At 46.1% G+C, this 25,103-nt stretch overlaps 1 protein-coding gene across 1 annotated transcript in view; it reads right to left on the bottom strand.

Annotated features, from left to right (window-relative positions):
- The window catches only part of PDS5B (PDS5 cohesin associated factor B), a 536,259-nt gene that overhangs the window by 225,723 nt on the left and 285,433 nt on the right, over positions 1 to 25,103 (bottom strand). The window contains 1 exon segment of the mRNA XM_030200370.1: positions 9,871 to 10,010. Within this exon segment, the coding sequence (XP_030056230.1) occupies positions 9,871 to 10,010 (140 nt within the window).

Raw genomic sequence — 25,103 nt, 5'->3', positions numbered from 1 at the left:
GTCACTTCCAAGTATCTGATGATGACTCGTCTCACATCCAGACATTTGAGAGCAGAGTATTCCTCTGGGTAGTCGTCCCTACGAAAGGAAGGGAAACAGAGCTGCTGATTCACATGGAAGCGAGAAACAATCTTCGGCAGGAAGGAAGGCACTGTGCGAATAGTCACTCCTGCCTCAGTGAACTGCAGAAAAGGCTCTCGACATGAGAGTGCCTGGAGCTCGGAAACTCTTCTGGCTGAAGTGATAGCCACCAAAAAGACTGCTTTCAACGTCAGGTCTTTCAGAGATGCCCTCGACAAGGGTTCAAAAGGCGGCTTCTGCAAGGCTCTTAGTACCAGGTTGAGATTCCACGCAGGCACCACTGAGCGCAGAGGAGGGCGCAGGTGATTAACTCCCTTGAGAAAACGTACCACATCTGGCTGCGAAGCCAGGGAAGCACCCTTCAGGCGGCCCCTGAAACAAGCCAGAGCCGCTACCTGGACTTTAAGGGAACTGAGCGACAGGCCTTTCTCCAGACCTTCTTGCAGGAACGCCAGCACTGAAGAAATTGGAGCAGTGAAGGGAGAAAGTGAGCCTGCTTCACACCACGCTGCTAAGGTATGCCAAACCCTGGCGTAAGCAGTAGAAGTAGAGCACTTCCTCGCTCTCAGCATAGTGGCGATGACCTTGTCTGAGAAGCCCTTCTTCCTCAGACGCTGCCGCTCAATAGCCAGGCCGTAAGACCAAAGGGGGAGGGATCCTCCATCACCACGGGACCCTGATGCAACAGGCCCTGCTCCACTGGCAGCCGCAGAGGGTCGTCCACTGAGAGCCTGATCAAGTCCGCATACCAGGGACGTCTGGGCCAGTCCGGACCCACCAGGATTATCCGGCCCGGATGCTTTGCCACCTGGTCTAGTACCCTGCCCAACATGGGCCAGGGCGGGAACACATAGAGAAGCTCTTGTGTCGGCCACTGTTGGAGAAGAGCATCTACTCCCAGAGATCGAGGGTCCCGGTCCTCTGCTGAAAAAGCGCGGCACTTGGCAATTGGCCGATGACGCCATCAGATCTAGGCTCGGCTGGCCCCAGCGCTTCGTGATGTCCAAGAACGCCTGAGCCGATAACTGCCACTCTCCGGGATCCAAGGTATGGCGACTGGGAAAGTCCGCCTTGACATTCATGACTCCGGCAATGTGGGCCGCTGACAGCTGTTCCAGGTTCGCTTCCGCCCACTGGCATAGATTCATGGCTTCCTTGGCTAAAGGGGCGCTCTTGGTACCTCCCTGGCGGTTGACATAGGCCACAGCCGTGGCATTGTCCGACAGGACCCGTACTGGCTTCAACGCCAGTACCGGGAGGAACTCCAAAAGCGCCAACCGAATGGCTCTGAGTTCCAGGAGGTTGATAGACCACTTTGCCTCTGCAGGAGACCAGAGCCCCTGCGCTGTCCTTCCCATGCAGTGGGCTCCCCAGCCCGTCAAAGAGGCGTCCGTCGTGACGACAATCCACTCCGGGGTCACAAGAGGCATCCCTGCAGACAACTTGTCTGTCTTCATCCACCAGCTCAGCGCCTTGCACACTGCTGGGTCCAAGGGAAGGCGCAGAGTATAATCCTCCGACACCGGAGTCCAGCGCTGCAGCAGAGTGTTGTAGTGGTCTCATATGAGCCCTGGCCCAGGGCACTACTTCCATCGTGACCGTCATAGAGCCCAACAGCTGCACATAGTCCCAAGCCCGAAGCGGAGAGGCTACTAGGAACTGGTCCACCTGAGCCTGAAGTTTGACAATCCGATTGTCCGGCAGGAACACTCTGCCCACTTGGGTGTCGAATCGAACTCCCAGATACTCCAGGGACTGAGTCGGGCGCAGCTGGCTTTTCTCCCAGTTGATGATCCACCCCAGGGAGCTCAAAAGAGCAATCACCCGGTCCACAGCTTTGCCGCACTCCTCATAAGAGGGGCTCGGATCAACCAGTCGTCCAGATAAGGATGGACTTGTACTCCTTCCTTCCGCAGGAAGGCCGCGATGACCACCATTACTTTGGAGAAGGTCCGCGGAGCAGTAGCCAAACCGAACGGGAGGGCTCTGAACTGGAAGTGTCGGCCCAGGACTGCAAAACGCAGAAAGCGTTGATGAGGAGGCCAGATGGGAATATGCAAGTACGCTTCCTTGATGTCCAAGGATGCCAGGAACTCCCCTGCCTTCACTGCTGCTATAACAGAGCGGAGAGTCTCCATGCATAAGTGCCGAACTTTCAAGGCCCGATTGACCCCTTTGAGGTCGAGGATAGGCTGTACAGAACCTCCTTTCTTTGGTACCACAAAGTAAATGGAGTAACGTCCCTTGCCAAGCTGATTTTCTGGCACCGGAACGACCGCGCCCAGGCGGATCAGATTGTCCAAAGTCTGCTGCACTGCCACAGCTTTGACCGGAGACTTGCAGGGAGAGTGCACAAACCCGTCTCTTAAGGGTCGGCAGAACTCTAGCTTGTAGCCGTCTCTGATGACTTCCAGCACCCAAGCGTCTGAAGTTACCCTGGTCCACTCGCCCAGAAACGAGGACAGGCGTCCTCCAATCTGCACTGGGCCATGGACCAGGACCCCGTCATTGGGTACGAGACCCTGGGGGAGGACCGGAGGGCGCACCTCCGGGACGGCGGTCTTTGCGAAAGGAATGCTGCTTGGGGGAGAAATTCCTCTTGAAGGAAGAGGGGGCAGAGGAGCCCGACTTGCCCGGGCGGTACCGATGGGCTTCTTGAAACCGTCCTCTGGAGTTACCGGGGCGAGCACTAGCCCAAGCCCTGACCTCTGGTAACCTCTTGCCCTTAGACATGCCGAGATCGGTCACAATTTTGTCCAGCTCGACCCCAAAGAGCAGCTTGCCTTTAAAAGGCAACTTAGCCAGGCGGGACTTAGAGGCGTGGTCCGCAGACCAATGCTTCAGCCAAAGCCACCGCCGCGCAGAGACTGTCTGAGCCATACCTTTAGCCGAGGCTCTCAAGACATCATACAGTAAGTCTGCCAAATAAGCCAAGCCCGATTCCAGGGCCGGCCAATCAGCCCTCAAGGAAGGATCCGAGGGGGAAGCCTGCTGCACAATCGTCAGGCACGCCCTGGCCACATAGGAGCCGCAAACTGAGGCCTGCAAACTTAAGGCAGCCGCCTCAAAGGACGACCTTAAGGCCGCCTCCAATCTTCTGTCTTGGGCGTCCTTTAGGGCCGTGCCACCTTCCACCGGTAACGCCGTTTTCTTAGTCACCGCAGTGATTAAAGAATCCACTGTAGGCCACAGAAAGGCCTCCCGTTCACTTTCAGGCAAAGGATAGAGGCGGGACATAGCCCTAGCCACTTTAAGGCTCGCTTCCGGGACATCCCATTGAGCCGAAATTAAGGTGTGCATGGCAGCATGCACGTGGAAGGTTCTAGGCGGGCGCTTCGTCCCCAGCATAATGGCGGAGCCAAAAGGGGCTGAGGGAGAGACGTCCTCCGGAGAGGAAATCTTCAAAATGCTCATGGCCTGCATTAACAGGTTGGGCAAATCCTCTGAGCGAAAGATCCGTGCTGCAGAGGGGTCATCCGCTCCATCCGAGCGGGAATCCGTCTCCTCCAAGGAATCCCCAAAGGACCGTTTGGAGAACTCAGATATGCTGCCCTCATCTACATCAGAGGAAACAGAGTCCTCTAAGGCCTGGGAATCCACCCGAGGGCGTTTACTTCTGGGGGCCTCAACCCCTTTATCGGACAAGGGAGAAGGGGCAGCGTTTTGCATAAGGCAGGCCTGATGCAGCAGCAAAATAAACTCGGGGGAGAAACCCCCCAGACTGTGCACTTCAGCAGCCTGGGCCACAGCCCTAGACGCACCCTCAACCGGCGCTCGCAAGAGCGGGGGAGAAACATGCTACGCATCCAAGATAGCGTCCGGCGCGACACTCCGCGAAGGAGCCGCGCGGGAAGAACGGCGCTTAACTTTAGCCGCTTTTTTGCCGTCGCCCAAATCAAGGGCGGCCAAGGCATTAACGTCTCCCAACTCATGGGCGGCCCAAGAAGAAGCCGTCCGAGCAGAGTGGCCGGCCAAGATGGCGGAGGCGAGCAGTGGGGGATGGGCGTTTATGGCGGGAAAAACCGCCGCACCGGAGGAAGACCCGGGACACTGACACCCAACAAGGGCGAATCAGACTTTAAGACCCCCGCATCCCCGCTAAAAGCGCACACGCGGTCCGGGGAGCGATTCTTCGCGCCCTCGCCCTCCGACGCCATAGGCCACGTGGAGATCGATCGGGGAACCCCCTGCCCGCTATAAAAAGGTAAAAATTACCTGCTTCTCGCTCCGAGCTGTAACGACCTGGTGTCCCAGTGAGTAGCTGCAATAAATGTTTAAATAAACGTCGAAATAAACGCCCTTAAGGATGTCCAAAATGTTTTTGTTTTTTTTTAACGGAGCCAGCGGGAGGGGGGAGAAAAGGAGGAACCTGGCGCCACCAGGTTTGCACTTGCTCAAGAAGAGCCCTCAACCCCAGGTACTCAACAAAACCTAAAGATTAGGCTTGGAGACCTAGCCAGAGCTGCTGCTGTGTGTGACCACCACCTGCTGAGATAGAGAACATACTGAGGAGTTTCCGGCAGCACATGACCACATATAGGGAGGCAAAAGCTTTGCTCTCTATCTCCACCTGCTGGTAGATGGACACAACCCACCAGTCTATGGATTGATCAGCATGATGATATGGAATTTAATATTCAAGCACAAGGTTAAACAATCTCTAATTTATATCCTCTAATACAAGGATCTTTTCTTAAGAAAATTGTGAAAACATCCAGAATCAATAGAGAGAACAGTATTTCTCCTACCTTCGATAATGAGGGAAAACACACATACAAAAATATACTATAAAATTAGTGAAATGATGGCAAGAAAAAAAAAAAGAATGAGCTGCCTTTCCTCAGAACAGTATGGAATTCCATTATACCATTCCCTAACTGCCAAAAACAAAGTAGTGATAATACTGTGGTTGACAGCAGCAGGTCAGAGGACAGAAAAATCAGACTTGTTAAAAGGCCTTCATAAGTCTCTTCGTAAAGATTTTGAGCGTAATTTTACAACAGGGCACCCATTTTTTTATTCTATTTACAAAAGCACATAGGCACAAAGTCCACCTAGCATGCCTCCTTTGCACCATGCATACCATCTGGGGCAATTTAATAAAACACAGGTTTACATATTTATAAAATTACCTCCTTTGTGTCAGAACTTCCTACAAAAAAACATCCATACTCAGCACTTGTTAATAAGATAACTAGGGCTATCATTCTTAGGTATTTCTAAGTTGTAAAGGTGTTTATTTTCCAGGTTAGTTGAGGCCTTTTGCTAATTTCATGGTTTTGCTCTCTCCACATTCTTTCCCTCCCCTGCACTCACTCTCTTTTCTACTTCATCTCACTTCATGCTTTTTAATTGTGCCCCGAACAACAGCCACTTCTGTGGCCATCTGTGGTATATCAAGAAGCTGTAAATAAATAAACAAAATAGACTAGTGCAGTTCCTTGCGACAGTGCAGGCAGGCAGATGGCATGCATGTGCAGTTGAGCTATCTCAAAAGTTCTGTTGCTCAGTGTGGTCGAAGATTTGTGCTTGGGGCCATCCTCGGGAGAACAAGGACTGTTCAAGATTAAGTATGCATATGTTGGGCAGACTGGATGGAACATGTAGGTCTTTGGTCACCTACTATGTTACATCAAATCTAAGGTTTGAGGACCTCAGCCAGGCAAATATGCAGGAATCAATCCCCACTGCTGAAGCTCTAAATGCCATATCAAAATCAACAGATCACATGTACCATATGTTTCCCACACTCCTCTCGGGCCACTAGACTGCAGAATTCTTCAGCCTTCTCTTTAAGGAGAGTGTCTGCAAACTCCACTACACTACACGCAATGTCACCCAAGTATATGTCCATGAAGACCTGGTAGGATGCCCTGTAAGACATCAGTACAGCATTCTGAAAAAAATGTTTTCCCAAAAGGCCCCAATACCTAGTCTTCTCTCCCAGGGGGCAGCAAAGAGTAAATCATGGAACTTGACTCTTGACAGTGGATTCAATCCTCATAGATTGGTGAAAAAGCAGTTGCTTCTCAAAACCTGAAGCCTTCTGTACCCTGTATATAGAATTAACATTCTTGTTAACAGAAGACACAGAGGAGTCTCCTAGATTCTCATATGAACCTCCTTCAGGATTCTAAGAACATGCACTATCACAGCCTCCTAGGATAGGTCGTGGAATTTGAGAATATCCTATGTTTCTACCTGGTCTCCTCCTCTGTCTAACTTAAATGTGATGGTATGAGCCATCTCCCTGATAAACTTGATGAACAAGAGTTTCTCTGATGGGGACAAGTTTCTTGTGCGGTAGGAAATGATCTAAAGGCAAAACTGGGGACCTTATTCACAGAAGACCTCTGGTTCATCTTCAAACTCCCAGGAGTGCTGAGTCAGACTCAACAATATTCCAGAAGAAGTAAGTGTGTCTGCTCATCTCGATCTACTGACCTCAGGGTGAGACCTTGGTCCAAGGTATTGAGATACAGAGTAATCAGTGTGCCAGCAGCGAAGTTTGCACCCCCGATTCACTAGAAATAGACACTGTGGTGAGACAAACCAACTCCGAGTCCCATCAAGGCCTCAGTGTGTCTCCTACAGTTAGTGGATGGGTCTTATACATCAGCTTGATCACCTCTTATTTCAGATGACAAAGCTGCAGCATTGTGTCAAGCAAAGAAGAGCTCCATCCTCTCCTCTAACTTTATGACGTGTTTCTCAAAGGTTGACAAAAACATAGGCCTGAGTTACTTGAGGTGTATAAGAAGTAGAGTCAGTAGAGAATTGCGTACACCATCTGTGGCACAGAGGATGAGCATTCCTCATGTCGAGGGTGGCTGAAGGAGACCAGCAACCCTGGTGCCTCTTAGTACCTACTGGGCAATAGTGTACACTACTGACTGAGAAAAAACATAATTCAGATTTTTCTCTGTTGCTTCTGGTTAAAAATGACATGATGAACATGAAAAATAAAAGGGAATTTCCCATGCTATTTCAAACTACTGCACAAAAATGCTGGTATGAAGAGAAATTTCTCATTCCAAGATGACACGATGAAAAAAAAACACCAACTAGCTGGTGTGTCAGAAGGTATAGGCCAAAGTGGATTTAGAGAACAAGGTGTAATTGACCGACAGAATACCCATAACAAGAACAATGAATTGAGGTACCCTGAAGCAAAAAACTTCTAAGAGAAGTGTCACAAATGATTGAACAGCAACATAAAATGGCAGTACAAAAGAAAAAAAATGATCTGCATAATCTATGGTGCTGCAGAAAACACGTGCTTGAAAGTGTTTATTGTTTTGGAAAACTCTAGAAAATATCCAAATCAGTGCTATGTAGAAATGGTGTCACCTACGCAAGTGATTTCCTCGTCTCAAGAGAAAATGGTTTACAATGTACCAAAGACAAATACACTTTTAAAATTTTGAGTCTTCTAAAAAACAGAATACATTTTACCCAATCCTGGCTAATTAACCTGCGGCCATACAGAAATAGCAAATTCATTGGCCTTTAGAAAGAAGGCATAAATCACAGCACCCCTTCCCGTGCACTCCGCTCCATGGATAAATCCTTCTTATCTGTTCCCTTCTCCACTACTGCCAACTCCAGACTTCGCGCCTTCTGTCTCGCTGCACCCTACGCCTGGAATAACCTTCCTGAGCCCCTACGTCTTGCCCCATCCTTGGCCACCTTTAAATCTAGACTGAAAGCCCACCTCTTTAACATTGCTTTTGACTTGTAACCAACTCGCCTCCACCTACCCTCCTCTCTTCCTTCCCGTACACATTAATTGATTTGATTACTTTATTTTTTGTCTATTAGATTGTAAGCTCATTGAGCAGGGACTGTCTTTCTTCTATGTTTGTACAGCGCTGCGTATGCCTTGTAGTGCTATAGAAATGCTAAATAGTAGTAGTAGTAGGATAAGAAAAGGCTGGGATTATCTCACTGCAGGGTTATTAGGGGCTATGACTGATAATATTTACTGGCTGCTGTGGATTTGTTGGGAGGACATTTTATAGGTATTTTGTTTTCTGAGGGTTTTATTTTTTTTAATCCCTATTACATGTTTGTTTTCTATGATTTATGCCTATTTTGTGTATTCCTTTGTAAACCATCTTTATGTAGTCAGTAAGGCATGGTAGAAATTTTATTAAAAAGTGGAATTTTATCAAGATCAGTACCTTTCCCTTCCTTTTCACTGTCAATGGCAACTGCTTCTTGAAGTCCCACACCTAGGGATTTCCGTTTAGATCAAATTAAACTGGGGACAAGTCTTAATGAAGACTTTGCATAGCAAAGATTGGAAAAAAAAAAAGATTACATACTTAAAAGCACAAAATGCACTCAAACACAAAGTATTTATGATTACAAAAAGCTTAAGAAATAATCTTTGAATTGGTTTATGCTTCACTTTCAATGTATCAACCAGTAAAGGTAAACCCCTGGATTCTATGTAGCTTAGATATCCACGCCAAAATTGGCACGGATTCTATAACAATGTGCGTAACTTAACAAGCTTCGCTAGCTAATGAGTGCTAATAACAGAACCTAAGCAATAATGAGCACTAATTGGCACTGATTAGAACTTAGGTGCACAAATCACAAAGAGACGCTTTTACTAAGTCACGTAAGAGCCTATGTACGTCAATATTGAATTACCACCTGGCTACCGCATGGCCCGGACAGTAATTTCACTTTTTACGAGCATTCAATAAGCGTGCCAGAAATTTTCCGGCACGCAGTGCTAATCAGGCAATAATCAGAATTGTACGTGCGTAGACCATTACCACCCAGGTAACGCATGAGACCTTACTGCTAGGTCAATGGGTGGCGGTAAGGTTTCAGGTCCAAAATGTACGCGTGCCAATTTTTATTTTGCCGCACGTCCATTTTCAGCCAAAAAAAGAGGCCTCTTTTGCAGATGCGCTGAAAAATGGACCTGTGTGTGTCCAATACACGCGTCTATAACGCAGGCAGGCCGTTTTTTTGGCATACCCTAGTAAAAAGGACCCCCTAAGCATATTCTGTAACGATATGTGCCGAAATTCTAGTGCATGCAGGCAAAAAGGGTCATGGTTATGGGCAGGGAAATGGGAATTTTGTGGGAATCCCAAAATTTACGCACCTAGTTATAGAATATGGCCCAGTGCACCTAAATCTACGCGCTGGGAGTTATACCATGTTTTCAATGGTATAAATAGATGCGCATAGATTAGGCACTGAAACATCAGCTAAGCATATTCTATAATCAACGCCTAAATCTAGGCACCAATTACAGAATAATACCCTTAGTTGGCACCAATTTCAGTGCCGATTTTTTAGGACCCATATATAGAATCTCCCCCAAAGTGCTAAAAAATGATATTAAAAAGTTTATCAGTACTGTCAAACTAATACTAGTCCATCTCGGAGTTATTTTTAATATTTATATTTATTTATTGCATTTGTATCCCACATTTCCCACATATTTGCAGGCTCAATGTGGCTTACATAGTACCGTGATGGCGAACGCCAATTCTGGTATGATAGATACAGAGTGGTAATTGTGTTAAGTCAAGGTGAATTAGGTGGTTAGGGAGGAAGAATTAAGTGTCCTTTTCTGGTATAACTTTCGTTGTGTTGCAGGGTCCGGGTGATTAGGTTGGATCATTATGGTATGCCTTCTTGAACAAATTGGTCTTTAATGATTTCCGAAAGATTGTTAGGTCTTGCATTGATTTCAAGACGTTTGGTAGCACCAAATGCAAACATATTTGCTCACAAGATGGTAATATTAAGTATGCTTACCACAGATATTTCAGCCTGCTTGCACGGACATGTTGGGCTGACCAGCGTTTCTAATTGACCTCTGATTCTTTCATCATCTTCCAGAACTTGCGTGAACTTCTTCATGAAATCCTGAGCTTTGCCAGGATCTGGCAAATTCCCTTAAATTGAAAGAAAATTAGATATAGGTGTACACAAAAAAATGGGAAATGGAGGAAGGCTAAACAAACTCAGGATCAATGAATTAAAAATTTTATAACTATATTATATAAAACAATGCAAAAATAACAAAATCGATACTCAAGGAAAATTAGATAACCATTTAAACCATCATTCACACTTATTCTTTTTAACTTTTATTTCAGTATTAAAAATCGTGATCATCAAAAGAGTCATCATGGCATACAAACATCAGAGGGCAGTATAGTTTAATGATTTGTCTACTTATGTCCAAACATGGCCCACCCCTACCAAATCATTTTATTATTGACATTCTATCCCTTCTTGTTCTACTGAATGATTTTCAACCATTAAAACCTTTTTTCAATTTAAGTTCTCAACACTAATCTTTTCCTATGGTGCATTTCTTTTCTTTTTTATTTTATAAAATACACCTCATTGCTTCTCCAAAATACAAAGTCGCAATGAGATGTATTATAAGAAGAAATTGCATAATCAAACAGAACTGATCTTTGGGTTCCATAAAAAAATGTTAGGATGTACAGGATGTTCAGAGGTCATCGAAGCTAGACACAACGTGCACGCCAAATATTACCTCAGATTTAAACGTAGGCACACCTATTGTTAAAGAGGTCATTAGGTATTACCTCCCAAATGCTTAAAGAACCAGTGCACAACAAACCCGTCCTAATGTTGAAAACTTACCACCAGCTCAAGCTGGTGTTTGGCTAGAGAGGGTTTCTAGTCTTTCTTCGCCAAGGGCTTTCTTTTCTCTCCCACAAGCTTATAATCAGCCAGCTTTCCAGCAATTAGGAGAACTGTGGTGTCCTTGCACATTTCTCTCAAGTGCAACTCTGAAGGAGCGGCTGGACCAAAGAAGCAGCTGGCACAGTTCACATTTAAATGAAGTAAATCAGTCACAGGTTGAGTCCAGAAACAAAGGAAAAATGCAGAGTATCTCTTCAACAGGAGCTCCCTCCACCTCAGTGAGTGGGCAACCAAATAGCTCTTCTAAGCACGCATATAATTTGCTTAACATTGAAGCTCTGCATTGGGGAGCTGTTTTTCTGCGCTGTGGGCTACAGTGTGGGAGCTCTGAGAATCGACCCTTGAGTGTGACCTTTTCAAGTAGGTTTAATTCTCATTTTTATTTTTTTCTTTACAAGAAGCACTCCACATGAACAGAAATCATTGGTTGAGGACGAGGGGACAACTACTTATTATGCCCCCCCCCCCCCTCTCTAGAGATAAGCCTCCCATTGTTTGAGAAAATCTACTAGTAGCACTGTTTGGCTTAACCACTTAAATTTACCTGAGTACCATGACTCCCACCCCCAAGTCCTCATCAAAGTTTTATTGTGACTTGATGTAAAACCCTAGGAGTAACCTTTCAGAGCAGTTTACAAATAAAAATTAAATGCGTTAGTAAAAGAAAAACACGACAGGACAAGATGGCGCCAAGAGAGGACGTGCGCTTGTGAGCTCCCGATTCCCAGCTGAATTACCTGTGAGGCAGCACTCTTTCCCCCTCCCTCCGCTGTCAACCATACAAACTCACTACCCATCCCCCCCCCCCATCCTGCCCACTACTGCAATACGCTACCTACCCCTATCCCCCTCCACCTCACCATCCCTACTGTCCTCCTCCTCCTTCCTAGCTCTCAACCTCCAACACCTTCTTCCTGCCATGAACCCTTCCCCATTCCTCCTCTGTGCATCCTGCCTTCGTCGCCTTCGGCTCCCTACCTCCCCCACCCTTCTCCGCTCTCTCTTGCTCCTTCTCCTGCTATCCGCGGGAGACATTAACCCCAACCCAGGTCCACCACACATGCCCTCGTCCTCATCTCATCTATGCAAACGTTCCCGCGATATCTCCAATCTCATCTCCATTCCCCTCCTCCCCCTTCTTCCCTCCCCTTCTCGTGTGCCCTGTGAAATGCCCACTCAATCTGCAACAAACTTACCTTCACCCATGATCTCTTCATCTCCCATTCCCTCCATCTGCTCGCCCTAACCGAAACCTGGCTCACCCCCAACAACTCTGCCTCAGTCGCAGCCCTTTGCCACGGAGGCTACCATTTCTCCCATTCGCCCCGCACAGCTGGCCACGGTGGCGGCGTTGGCCTACTACTTTCGCCCTCCTGCAGCTTTCAACCCCTCCTCCTACCACAGTCTCACTGCTTCTCATCCTTTGAAGTTCATTCAATCCGTCTATTCTACCCGCTGCCTCTCCGAGTTGCAGTCATCTACCACCCCCCTGATAAGTCCCTCCCTTCCTTCCTTACTGATTTCGATGCCTGGCTCTCCGTTTTTCTGGAGCCCTCATCCCCATCCCTCATTCTTGGTGACTTCAACATACACACTGATAACCCAACCGAATCATACGCTTCTCAATTCCTCACCCTAACTTCCTCCTTCAACCTCCAACTGAGCTCCACCACCCCTACTCACAAATCTGGACACTGTCTTGATCTCGTCCTCTCCTCTACCTGCTCGCCCTCTAATCTCTGCGTCTCTACTCTTCCCATTTCTGACCATCACCTGATCACATTCACACTTCATCACCCTCCCCATCAGTCCCGCCCAACACTAACCACGACCTCCAGGAATCTCCAGGCTGTTGAACCCCCCACCTTATCCGCTAGTATCTCCGATCTCCTCCCGTCCATCACGTCCTCCGAGTCCGTCGACAAGGCTGTTTCCAAGTACAATGCCACTCTCTCCTCCGCCCTAGACACCCTTGCACCGTCTGTTTCCCGTCCCACAAGGCGCACTAATCCCCAACCCTGGCTTAACCCTTGCACCCGTTACCTTCGCTCCTGCTCCCGATCGGCTGAACGCCTATGGAGGAAATCTCGCACCCATACTGACTTCATTCACTACAAATTCATGCTATTATCCTTCCAGTCCTCCCTATTCCTTGCCAAACAGGACTACTACACTCACTTGACTAACTCCCTCAGCTCTAACCCTCGTCGTCTCTTCGCCACCCTCAACTCCCTCCTCAAAGTGCCCTCCGCTCCCCCCCCCCCCCCCCTCACTCTCTCCTCAATCACTAGCTGACTACTTCCGCGACAAGGTCAAGAAGATCAACCTCGAATTCACCACTAAACCTTCTCCTCCTCTTCTTCCTATCACCCACTCCCTCAACCAATCAACCCAGGCCTCCTTCTCCTCCTTTCCTGATATCACTGAAGAGGAAACCGCCCATCTTCTCTCCTCCTCGAAATCTACCACCTGTTCCTCAGACCCCATCCCCACCAACTTACTTATCACCATCTCTCCTACTATCACCCTTCCCATCTGTCATATCCTCAACCTCTCTCTCTCCACCGCGACTGTCCCTGACACCTTCAAGCATGCTGTTGTCGCACTTCTCCTCAAAAAACCTTCACTTGACCCTACGTGTCCCTCCAACTACCGCCCCATCTCCCTCTTACCCTTCCTCTTCAAAATACTTGAACGCGCCGTTTACAGCCGTTGCATTGATTTTCTCGCCTCTCATACCATCCTTGATCCACTTCAATCTGGCTTTCGCCCACTTCACTCGACAGAAACGGCATTATCCAAAGTCTGTAATGACCTGTTTCTCGCCAAATCCAAAGGTCATTACTCCATCCTCATTCTCCTCGACCTATCCGCCGCTTTTGACACTGTCAATCACAACTTACTTCTTGACACACTGTCCTCTTTTGGGTTCCAGGGCGCTGTCCTCTCCTGGTTCTCCTCTTATCTCTCCCATCGTACCTTCAGAGTTCACTCTCATGGCTCTTCCTCCACCCCTATCCCGCTCTCTGTTGGAGTCCCTCAGGGTTCTGTCCTTGGACCCCTTCTTTTCTCTATCTACATCTCTTCCCTGGGCTCCCTGATCTCGTCTCATGGCTTCCAGTATAATCTTTATGCCGACGACACCCAGCTTATCTCTCACCACCTGACATCACTGCGAAAACCCAGGCCAAAGTATCGGCCTGCTTATCCGACATTGCTGGCTGGATGTCCAACCGCCACCTGAAACTGAACATGGCCAAGACCGAACTTCTTGTCTTCCCACCCAAACCCTCTTTTCCTCTACCTCCACTCTCTTTCTCAGTTGATAACACCCTCATCATCCCCGTCTCATCTGCCCGCAACCTCGGTGTCATCTTCGACTCCTCCCTCTCCTTCTCTGCGCACATCCAGCAGTTAGCCAAGACCTGTCGCTTCTTCCTCTATAACTTTAGCAAAATCCGCCCTTTCCTCTCTGAGCACACCACCCTACTCTCATCCACTCTCTCGTTACCTCTCGCCTTGACTACTGCAACCTACTCCTCATTGGTCTCCCACTTAGCCACCTATCCCCCTTCAGTCCGTTCAGAACTCTGCTGCACGTCTTATCTTCCGCCTGAACCGATACACTCACATCACCCCTCCTCTCAAGTCACTTCATTGGCTTCCGATCAGGTACCGCATTCAATTCAAGCTTCTGCTACTAACCTACAAATGTACTCGATCTGCAGCCCCTCCTTACCTCTAAACCCTCATTTCCCCTTACGTTCCTACCCGTAACCTCCGCTCTCAAGACAAATCCCTCCTTTCAGTATCCTTCTCCACCACCGCTAACTCCAGGCTCCGCCCTTTCTGCCTCGCCTCACCCCACGCGTGGAACAAACTCCCCGAGCCCATACGTCAGGCCCCCTCCCTCCCCAATCTTCAAATCTCTGCTTAAAGCCCACCTCTTCAATGTCGCCTTCGGCACCTAGCCTCTACACCTCTACCCAGGAAATCTAGACTGCCAACTTGACATTTCGTTCTTTAGATTGTAAGCTCCTTTGAGCAGGGCCGTCCTTCTTTGTTTATGTTGTACAGCAGCTGGTAACCCTAGTAGCCGCTCTAGAAATGTTTAGTAGTAGTAGTAGTAGTAGTTTTCCGTGTAAATTTTATGGGGAAAAGGAAGGGAAAAGTCCGGGGTTTTAACCTCCTCCGAACCCGGGGAAACCGGCCTCCCAGCAAAAGACGCTGGAACAATTTGGAGTCCAGGCGCTGAAAGCGCAAACGCCAACGCTAACGGGACCTGATGCTGGTCAGACGGACCGAAGCATAGAAGTGGCTTCGTTAAGCCCGCCTCAAACCACAGCTCCTCCTCGACCCGGGAAGCAGCTTGATATGTCAGAGAGGTCGTCAGAGATACCTCCGAAGTGGTGATCTCTCGAGCGGCTGGAGGAGGCCCTGCCGCTACTTCGACCCCAGAACTGAAAAGAACTGGAAATACAAGGGCTGCCAGCTCTGTATCTCCCTTGGATCTGGTGGCTGCTTCGGAGGGGAATCAAGAGTATTCAAAACCAGCTGTGATAACATTGGAAATGCTGTGGGATGCCATTCAGGGTATTACCACAACCCTCACTCAGCTAACAAATTCTATTAAAAATGAATTAGTGGATTTAAAACAAGAACAAAATTCCCTATCTGGGAGAATAGAAGAAAATGAAAGAAAAACTGAATTGGTAGGAGAAGAGACAAAAATTTTACAGGAATTAACAGGAACAAAGGTTAAAGAAAGGGAAATTCTGGATAAAAGGCTGGAATATCTTGATAACCAAGTGAGGAGAAATAACTTAAGATTTCTTAATTTTCCCAAGTCACCTTTGATTCCAGGCAAAGGATATGTTAAAGAAATATTTTGGTGAAATTCTGGGAGTTCTGACGGAAGGTTTCCCACCAATCCTCAGCTGAGAGGTGCCCAGCTCTAACACCGGCTGCCTTTCAGGTGCTGTGGAGGACTTGCAGCTCATCTGCATATCCTTTATAGCCTTCTCCGGGGTGACTCTCAGGTCCACTCCGATCCAATCAGGGCCTCCCGCTCTAGGTGCCGCACGCCGTTTTCTTCCAGTTACTACTTATGGCTCCAGTACACTTTTTCTTCTTGGCACTGTCCCTTCCTAATTTGTTTCTCCATCTTAAACCACTGTACACTCCAGGAACACATTGTCCACCATCTGCATTCATCATCTCACCATCTCTTTTTTCCTCTTCCTTGTTTTTCAGCTCCCAACCTTAAACATTTCCCTTCCTTCTATTCATCCATCTCCTTTCTATCCGAGTACATCTCGCCTTCGTCGCTGTCGTCGTACCTCTCCTACTCTTATCCGTACTCTCTTACTCCTTCTCCTGCTCTCCGCTGGGGACATTAATCCCATTCCTGGTCCTCCACATCAGCTCTCATCCTATTTGTGCAGGTCACACCGTGATATCTCCAATCTCATTTCTGTCTCCTCTCCCCCCCCTCCTTCCCTGCCTTTCTCTTGCGCTCTGTGGAATGCCCACTCTGTCTGTAACAAACTTTCCTACATCCATGACTTCTTTATCTCTCGTACTCTCCATCTGCTTGCCCTAACTAAAACTTGACTTTACCCTTAAGACTCTGCTTCAGTTGCGGCCCTATGCCATGGAGGTTTGCTTTCTCCCATACTCCTCACCCGGGTGCAGCGGAGGTGGTGTCGGGCTACTATTTATTATTATTGTGCATTTATATCCCCATTTTCTCACTCATGCAGGCACAATGTTGGCTTACAAAATTAGGCCGATATACAAACAAGCTGAAAGACAGTGCAGAGGAGACAGAGGATAGACGGTGGGTAGATTTAAACCTCTTCTTCTACCTCAGTCTCACTGTTTTTCTTCCTTCGAAGTCTACTCCATCCGTCTATTTGCTCCTCTGCCTCTCCAAGTAGCATCATTTATCGACCCCCTGATAAGTCCCTTTCTTCCTTTCTCACTGACTTTGATGCTTGGCTTTCCTTCTTTCTTGAACCTTCATCTCCTCCCTCATTCTTGGGGATTTTAACAATCATGCTAATGATCCCTCTGACTCTTATGCTTGCCGCTTCGCTCTTTGCTTTAACATCCTCTTTCAATCTTCAACTGTGCTCTACTGCTCCCACTCACCAGAATGGCCACTGTCTTGATCTTATCCTCTCCTCAAACTGCTCACTCTCCAGTTTCTGTGCCTCAACTCTTCTCCTTTCTGACCATCATCTGATAATTTTCACACTTAAAACACCCTCCTCCCCAGTCCTATCTAATCTTAACCAATACATTTAGGAATCTTCAGGCTACTGACCCTTCTACTCTGTCCTTCAATGTTTCAAATCTCTTCTCTACCACTATGTTATCCAAGTCTGTCAATTAGGCTGTCTCTTCCTATAATACTATTCTCTCCTCTGCTCTGGATACTCTCGCTCCTCTCATTCCCCGTTCTGTAAAACGTACCAAACCCCAACCTTGGCTGACCTCTAGAATCCGCTACAGTGCCCGCTCTGCCGAACGCCTTTGGCTGAAATCCCCTGCCCATGCTGACTTCATACATTTCAAATTCTTGCTGACCTCCTTCCAGTCTGCTCTTTTACTTGCCAAACAGGACTATTACATCCAATTGACTAATTCCCTTGGCTCAAACCCTCGTCGTCTCTTTGCCACACTGAACACTCTCCTCAAAGTGCCTTCACCTCCAACCCCTCCTTCACTTTCTCCCCAGACTCAGTTCTTTCATGATAAGGTTCACAAGATTAAACTTGAATTCTCAACCAGGTCACCTCCACCTCTCCTTCCCTTAGTCCATTCTCTCAACCCTCCAACCCCTGCCTCCTTTTCTTCCTTTTCTGAAATCAATGAAGAGGAAACTACACATCTTCTTTCCTCCTCAAAACTAACTACCTGTTCCTCTGATCCTATTCCCACCCATCTACTCAACACTATCTCTCCTACTGTCATCCCGTTTATCTGTCATATCCTCAATCTTTCACTGTCCACTGCGACCGTTCCTGATGCCTTCAAACATGCCATAGTCACACCACTCCTTAAAAAACCTTCATTGGACCCTACCTGTCCTTCCAACTATCGCCCCATCTCCCTCCTCCCTTTCCTATCCAAGATACTTGAACGTGCTTGTTCACCGCCGTTGCCTTGACTTTCTTTATTTTTCAAGCTATTCTTGATCCACTTCAATCTGGCTTTCACCCCCTTCATTCAACTGAAACAGCGCTTGCCAAAGTCTCCAATGATCTGTTCCTAGCTAGATCCAAAGGTCTCTATGCTATCCTCATCCTTCTTGATCTGCTGCTTTTGACACTGTTGATCACAGCCTACTCCTTGATACACTGTCCTCACTTGGATTTCAGGGCTCTGTTCTTTCCTGGTTTTCTTATCATCTCTCCCAGCGTATCTTTAGTGTATACTCTAGTGGATCCTCTTCTACTTCTATCCCAGTGTCAGTTGGTGTACCTCAGGGATCTGTCCTGGGACCTCTTCTCTTCTCCATCTATACTTCTTCCCTTGGTACTCTGATCTCATCCCATGGTTTTCAGTATCATCTTTATGCTGATGACTCCCAGCTTTACCTCTTGACACCAGAAATCTCAGCCAAAATCCAGGCCAAAGTATCAGCCTGCCTGTCTGACATTGCTGCCTGGATGTCTCAGCGCCATCTGAAACTAAACATGACCAAGACTGAGCTTCTTATCTTTCCCCCTAAACCAACCTCTCCTCCTCCCCCATTCTCTATTTCTGTGGATAACATTCTCATCCTTCCTGTCTCATCAGCTCGTAACCTTGGGGTCATCTTCGACTCCTCCCTCTCCTTCTCTGCACATATTCAACAGACTGCTAAAACCTGTCATTTCTTTCTCTATAATATCAGCAAAATTCACCCTTTCCTTTCTGAGCACACTACCAGAACCCTCATCCACGCTCTTATCACCTCTCGCTTAGACTATTGCAACTTGCTTCTCACGGGTCTCCCACTTAGCCATCTCTCTCCTCTTCAATCTGTTCAAAATTCTGCTGCACGACTAATATTCCGCCAGGGTCGTTATGCTCATATTAGCCCTCTTCTCAAGTCACTTCACTGGCTTCCTATCCGTTTCCTCAAACAGTTCAAACTCCTCTTATTGACCTACATTCCTCCCCGGGAATACCGTTCACTGGGTAAATCTCTCTTATCTGCACCCTTCTCCTCCACTGCTAACTTCAGACTTCGTTCCTTTTATCTTGCTGCACCTTATGCCTGGAATAGACTTCCTGAGCCGGTACATCAAGCTCCATCTCTGACCGTCTTCAAATCTAAGCTAAAAGCCCACCTTTTTGATGCTGCTTTTAACTCCTAAGCCTTGTTCGCTTGGTCAGAACTCTTATTTTATCATCCTCACTTTAATATTCCCTTATCTTTTGTTTGTCCTGTCTGTCCTAATTACATTGTAAGCTCTATCGAGCAGGGACTGTCTCTTCATGTTCAAGTGTACAGCGCTGCGTATGTCCAGTAGCGCTATAGAAATGATAAGTAGTAGTAGTAAAGCTCAATATATTACTGGAATCAGAACTCATCCCCTAGGTTCTCAACCTGGACTTAATCTTAAGGAGTTCCTGGAAAGTTCCTTGGAGGTGATAACAACGTACAACTCTCCTAGTGACATTTGCTTTGGAACCAGATAGGAATAATATTTTTCGCTTATATTTTCGACATATGAATGCACAATTCTTAGGAGCCAAGATACAAGTATTTCCTGATTTGAATAAAGAAACACAGAAAAGGCGAGAATTTATGGTATTAAAACCAAAAATACTAGCACTAGGTGGAACTTATGCATTAAAATATCCTTGTAGATGTTTTGTATCTTTAAATGATGTTAATTATGTATTTTTGGACCCTGAGAAAATGCAGAAATTTGTAATTTTGAAAGTAGGGTGGAGGTGTTAATACTACCTGAATCTTAATAATATGCTGGTAATTTCAGCTAGTTGGTTTATGTGCTTTTCCCTCTCAAATTTAATGAAAAATGAATAATTCCTTTATGTATTTTCCTAGTATCTTGTCCAATTATTATGGTCAATGTAATGAAGAATGATAGCTTATTTTTTTTGTGTATATATATATATATATATATATATATATATATAAATAAATATATATATATCTACATATCTACTATAATAAAACTCACCCTCAACGTTCCGAGGACACTGACGTCAGTGAAGCCAAGCTCTGACTTCCTTCAAAAAGGTTCGTGGTGGTGATGCCACCAAAATCGCTCCGGGCCCCGCCCTCGAGGGCGGAGCAATGGCAGAACAACGAAGGGGTTGGCAGATAGGGAGGCAGGGAGGCGGGGGGTGGGTGGGAAATCGCTCCAGGACCCGCCCTCGCGTCAAACGTCATGACGTTTGGGGCAGAGCAATGGCAGAACAACGAAGGGGTTGGCCAGGGAGGGAGGGGGCTGGGTGTTTGCGACGAAAACCTTGCTAGCGCCCGTTTCATTTGCTCTGAAACGGGCCTCTTTTACTAGTATATATATATAATATCCTTTATATGTATAACATGGATTTAGCTTGTAAAATCATAAATAAAATTTTAAAAAAGTTAAAGAAAAACACATCACATTATAAAATACATTTTATAAAATAAAATAAAAAAGGAAGGTTACATCGTATTATAAGACAGAGAAAAAAAAAAAAGTCTTCAAGACAGTGCCATCCAAGACAAAGCAGTGAGACAGCAGGCCTAATAATTGTAGACATCACTAAATAAGAATGTTTTCACAGTTGTCTTAAACTGTAGATGAGCATTTTCTAGATGGAGAGGGTAGAGTAGTGCATTCCAAAGAGAGGGAAGGCCACCATACTAAAGATTCAAATATGTGTAAAAATCATAGCATATTTGACGCACAGAATGAACAACAGTATTGTTGTGAGAGGAACGAAGAGTTCATGTGGGACAATACGGAATTAAGAGACATGATAGGTATAGAGGAGCACCAAACGGGATGATTTTGTGAACTAAGGACAAAATCTTGTACGTTATTCTATGGGATAGTGGCAATGAATACTCTTCAAAAAAACAGGGGGGGGGGGGGGTGATGCCATATTTTTTTCATCCTATAATCAATTTTATTGCTGCACTTTGCATAGCTTGCAGGTGACGCAAGTCGCCGACTCTTATACCTTGCACTAAAGAATTACATTAATCTAGTTTTGTTATGATGAAATAATTGAAGAGAATTCTAAGAGCTGTTTAGTCAAAGAGATGTTTAACTGATGTTTAAAGTTGCTTTAATTTATAAAAACAACCTTTGATGGTGTTTGAGATATGTGATTGAAAACCCATATTTTTATCTATGACAGTTCCATTTTTTTTTTATTTTTTTTTTTTTTACAGAGGATATAAAACTAATTCATGTGCCTGCCACTTGATAACAGTGATCATAACATGATCAGATTTGATATAATCTCTGGAGTACGTACACACAGGAAATCCAATACATTAGCACTTAACTTTCAAAAAAGAGGCCAAGATAAAATGAGGAAAATAGTAACAACAACAAAAAACAAAACAAAATAGAGAAGCAGCTACAAAGGTAAAACAATTACATCAGGTGTGGAAGCTATTCAAATACACCATCCTGAAAGCCCAGACCAAATATATTCCATGTATTAAAAAACATTGGAAACAGGATGCTGGGCTTGATGGACCGTTGGTCTTTCCCAGTATGGCAATACTTATGTACTTATGAGGGAGAAAGGAAGGCCAAAAGACAGACAAGTTAAAAAGTGAGGTGGAGGAAGCGATTAGAGCTGAAAGAAAACCTTTCAGAAAATGCAAGAAGGATCTAACTGAAAAAGGAAACAGCATAAGGAAGGGCAAGTCAAATGCAAAACGATGATCAGGAAGGCAAAAAGACTTTGAAAATAAGATTGAGTTGGAGGCAAAAACGCATAGTAAAAACTTCTTTAGGTATATCAAAAACAAGAAGCCAGCAAAAGAATCAGTTGAATTGCTAGATGACTGATTGATTTAAGGGGAACTCGGGGAAGAGGAGGTCTTAGAAGAGATGAAATTAATTCTTTGCTTCTGTTTTCACTGAGGAAGATATGGGAGAGATACCAGTGGAAGATGAAGTGAAGCAATTTGACAAACTGAAGAGCAGCAAATCGCCTGGACCGGATGGTATATATCCCAGAGTACTGACAGAACTGAAAAATGAACTTGCAGAGCTATTGTTAGTAATATGTAATTTATATCTGTAATCTGTAAGTTATGCTGTTGTATTGTCTTTTCAATGCTTAATAAAGACTTGAAGGGGTGAATAAACACATGGATAAAGGTGAGACAGTTGATATTTAATTATCTCACTAGTTACTCATCTCTAGATCTCTAGCACAGACCCCTGGGGAACCGCCACTATCTACCCTTCTCCATTGAGAATACTGACCATTTAAACCCTACTCTGTTTTCTATCTTTTAACCAGTTTTTAATCCACAACAGGACACTTCCTCCTATCCCATGACTCTCCAATTTCCTCTGGAGTCTTTCATGAGGTACTTCGTCAAATGCCTTTTGAAAATCTAGATACACAATAATCAACAGGCTCACCTTTATCCACGTGTTCTGCAAGTTCATTTTTCAATATCGGTACTCTGGGATGAATATCACCCGGTCCAGGCAATTTGCTACTCTTGGTCAAATTGGGAAATGAAAATAAGCCTACTTGAGGTCCAATAAGGTGAGAAACTCACTAGTCTGAACTGAGGCTATGATTGAACAAAGAGTTTCCAAGAGGAAGTGCAACACTCAGAGACTTGTTCACACACCCCCCCCCCCCCCCGAGATCGAGAACAGGGCAAAAAGTGTCTTCTTTCTTTCGGACAACAAAATAGATGGAATACCGACCCCATGCCCCTCTCTGTCTGAGGAACACTTTGAACGGCCCCCAGTTGCCTTAAAGAAGCTAAGGTAGTTAGCACTACCCAAATCGTTGCAGAGCTGCCTCAAGGAGACAGCACGAAAAGATCTGTAAGTGGCTTTGAAAATTCTAGCTTACAGCCATGGAGAATGATATCAAGGACCCATTGGTCTGCAGTAATGGCACTCCACTCCTTTTGAAAATGGAAAAGACATCCACCTACATCTTCGTACAAAAAGTAAACCTGAACCCCGTCGTTGTGAAGGCTGTGAAGAGGAAGAAGTTCTTGAGGAAGTGGAAAAAGGCTTCTTGCCTCCTCGAAAGGAAGACAGTCTGAGAAAAGCGAGGTTTTTGAGCAGAAGCAGTAGCCTTTCCCTGGTCTATATCTCTACGCTTCTCAAAAATGAGATCTAGCCACCCAGAGATGAGGCTTAGGCGTCTCCTCAGGTAGCCGCTAGACCTTGGAATCTCCATGTCTATCTTCTCCAAATCCACACCAAAGAGTAGTTTCCCCCGAAAGGGTAATTTCGCCAGAAGAGATTTGGATGCAACATCAGCGACCCAATGCCGCAACCATAGCCAGCGTCGCACCGAAACAGCCAAGGCCATATCCTTTGCTGACGTTCGGAGAATATCATAAAGAGCATCTGAAAAATAGGACAACCCCGCCTTTAGAGAAGGGAGAAAGTTTGGAGGAGAGTCCAACATGAACTGTTGAATTCAAAATAAAGCAGCCCTGGCTACAAAAGAAGAAATTAATGCCTGAGAATTTAAATGCAGCTAGTTGAAAGGCAAGCTACAAGTCTCAAGCTTACGGTCATGCATATCCTTTAATGCAGTGCCACGTTCAACGTAATACGGCCACCCACCTTAGGCAGAGCAAACTGCTCTAAATCAGATGGCAGAAGAGGATATAATTTGGACATAGCACGAGCCATCCAGAGGTTAGAATCAGGGGTCTCCCACTGAGCTTCAATAAAATCCTGCATAGCCTTACATACCAGATGGAGCAGGAGCAGGACCAGGACCAGAGGACTGAGAAACAGGGGAAGAAATGTTTGAAGCCTCCATAGAGGCAACTCCGCTCTCAAAACAGCCTAGCTACAGTAGGATCATCACCCCCCGTCTGCCTCTGAAACATCCACGTCAGGGCCATCAGCAGAACTAGGACATCAGAATACACAGTAGGATTATCACCCCCGTCTGCCTCTGAAACGTCCATGTCAGGGCCATCAGCAGAACTAGGACAGTCAGAATACTCATTTAAAACCTTCTCTGACTCCCGAGGATGAACGAAAATCCTACGAAACGGAAAGTTTTCATTTCTTAGGAAGCTACTCCTCAAAAGCAACGTGAGAGGGAGAAGGAGAGTGAGCTTGAGACGACTAATAAAAAGGCCTGATATAATAAAAAGAACAAATTCAGGCGAAAATGGCAAGGCAGAGACTTCTACCCACGCAGAACCAACATACAGGGAAACAGTAGCAGGTGAGGAACCCGCTGACAAAATAGCCGCCAAAGCCTCGCGGAGTGCACAACACATTGTCGCTGAGCATGCCAAAAACCTCCATCAGAGCGGGGGCCAGATTGAAATCCCGGAGAAAGAGCAGGCAAAAGTAAAGCAAAACATGCAGGAACTGGTAGCAGAGAGCTTACCCCAGCACCGCACACAAGAGAATATACTCACAGAAAAGCCAGTCTCGTGACCTCTAAGGTAATGAAACCCCACAATCTTCCCACAGCACAAGCACTCTTTAAAAAAAAAAAAAAAAAACACCCCGCAGTGGCTGATATAGAGGCAGGAGAAAAGAGAAGAGAAAACTGAGATAAAGAGGAAGAAAGTGGCAACAGGGGAGAAGGGAGGGACTTAGACCACTAGGTTTACACTTAGGCACAGGATATTCTCAACCCTAAACTCATCTAAACCTGCAAGCAGGACAGGTCACACAGAAGACACCACAGCACACAGGAGCTGCTATCCCGCCTGCTGAAGATAGAGAATACTGGCTTGGTTGCTAAGCGCAGGAGTTTATGAGGCACAACTCAGAGTTCTCTATCTCCACCTGCTGGCGGATAGTCACAACCCATTTGTCTGGACTGGTCCTTAGGACATAATGGAAGATGAGAATCTGAGAATCTAGAGAATGCAAAGAGCGGGTATAGGGAATAGTATGCGAAATAAGTTAAGACGGGACACCTTGGAAATGCTTTGTGAGCAAGACAAAGGATCTTAAAATGTATTCTTGCATTAACAGGGAGCCAGTGCAGATGACACACAAGCGGGAGAAGATCATCTAAACCTTGGGCATTACACAGAAGATGAGGGCATTACACAGAAGATGAGCTGCCATGTTGTGAAGCCTTTGAAG

This window comes from Microcaecilia unicolor, chromosome 4 (genome assembly GCF_901765095.1).
Source record: "Microcaecilia unicolor chromosome 4, aMicUni1.1, whole genome shotgun sequence".
NCBI classification, from domain to species: Eukaryota; Metazoa; Chordata; class Amphibia; order Gymnophiona; family Siphonopidae; genus Microcaecilia; species Microcaecilia unicolor.
Note: the sequence above shows the minus strand (reverse complement) of the source record. Positions and strands in the feature narration are given on the sequence as shown.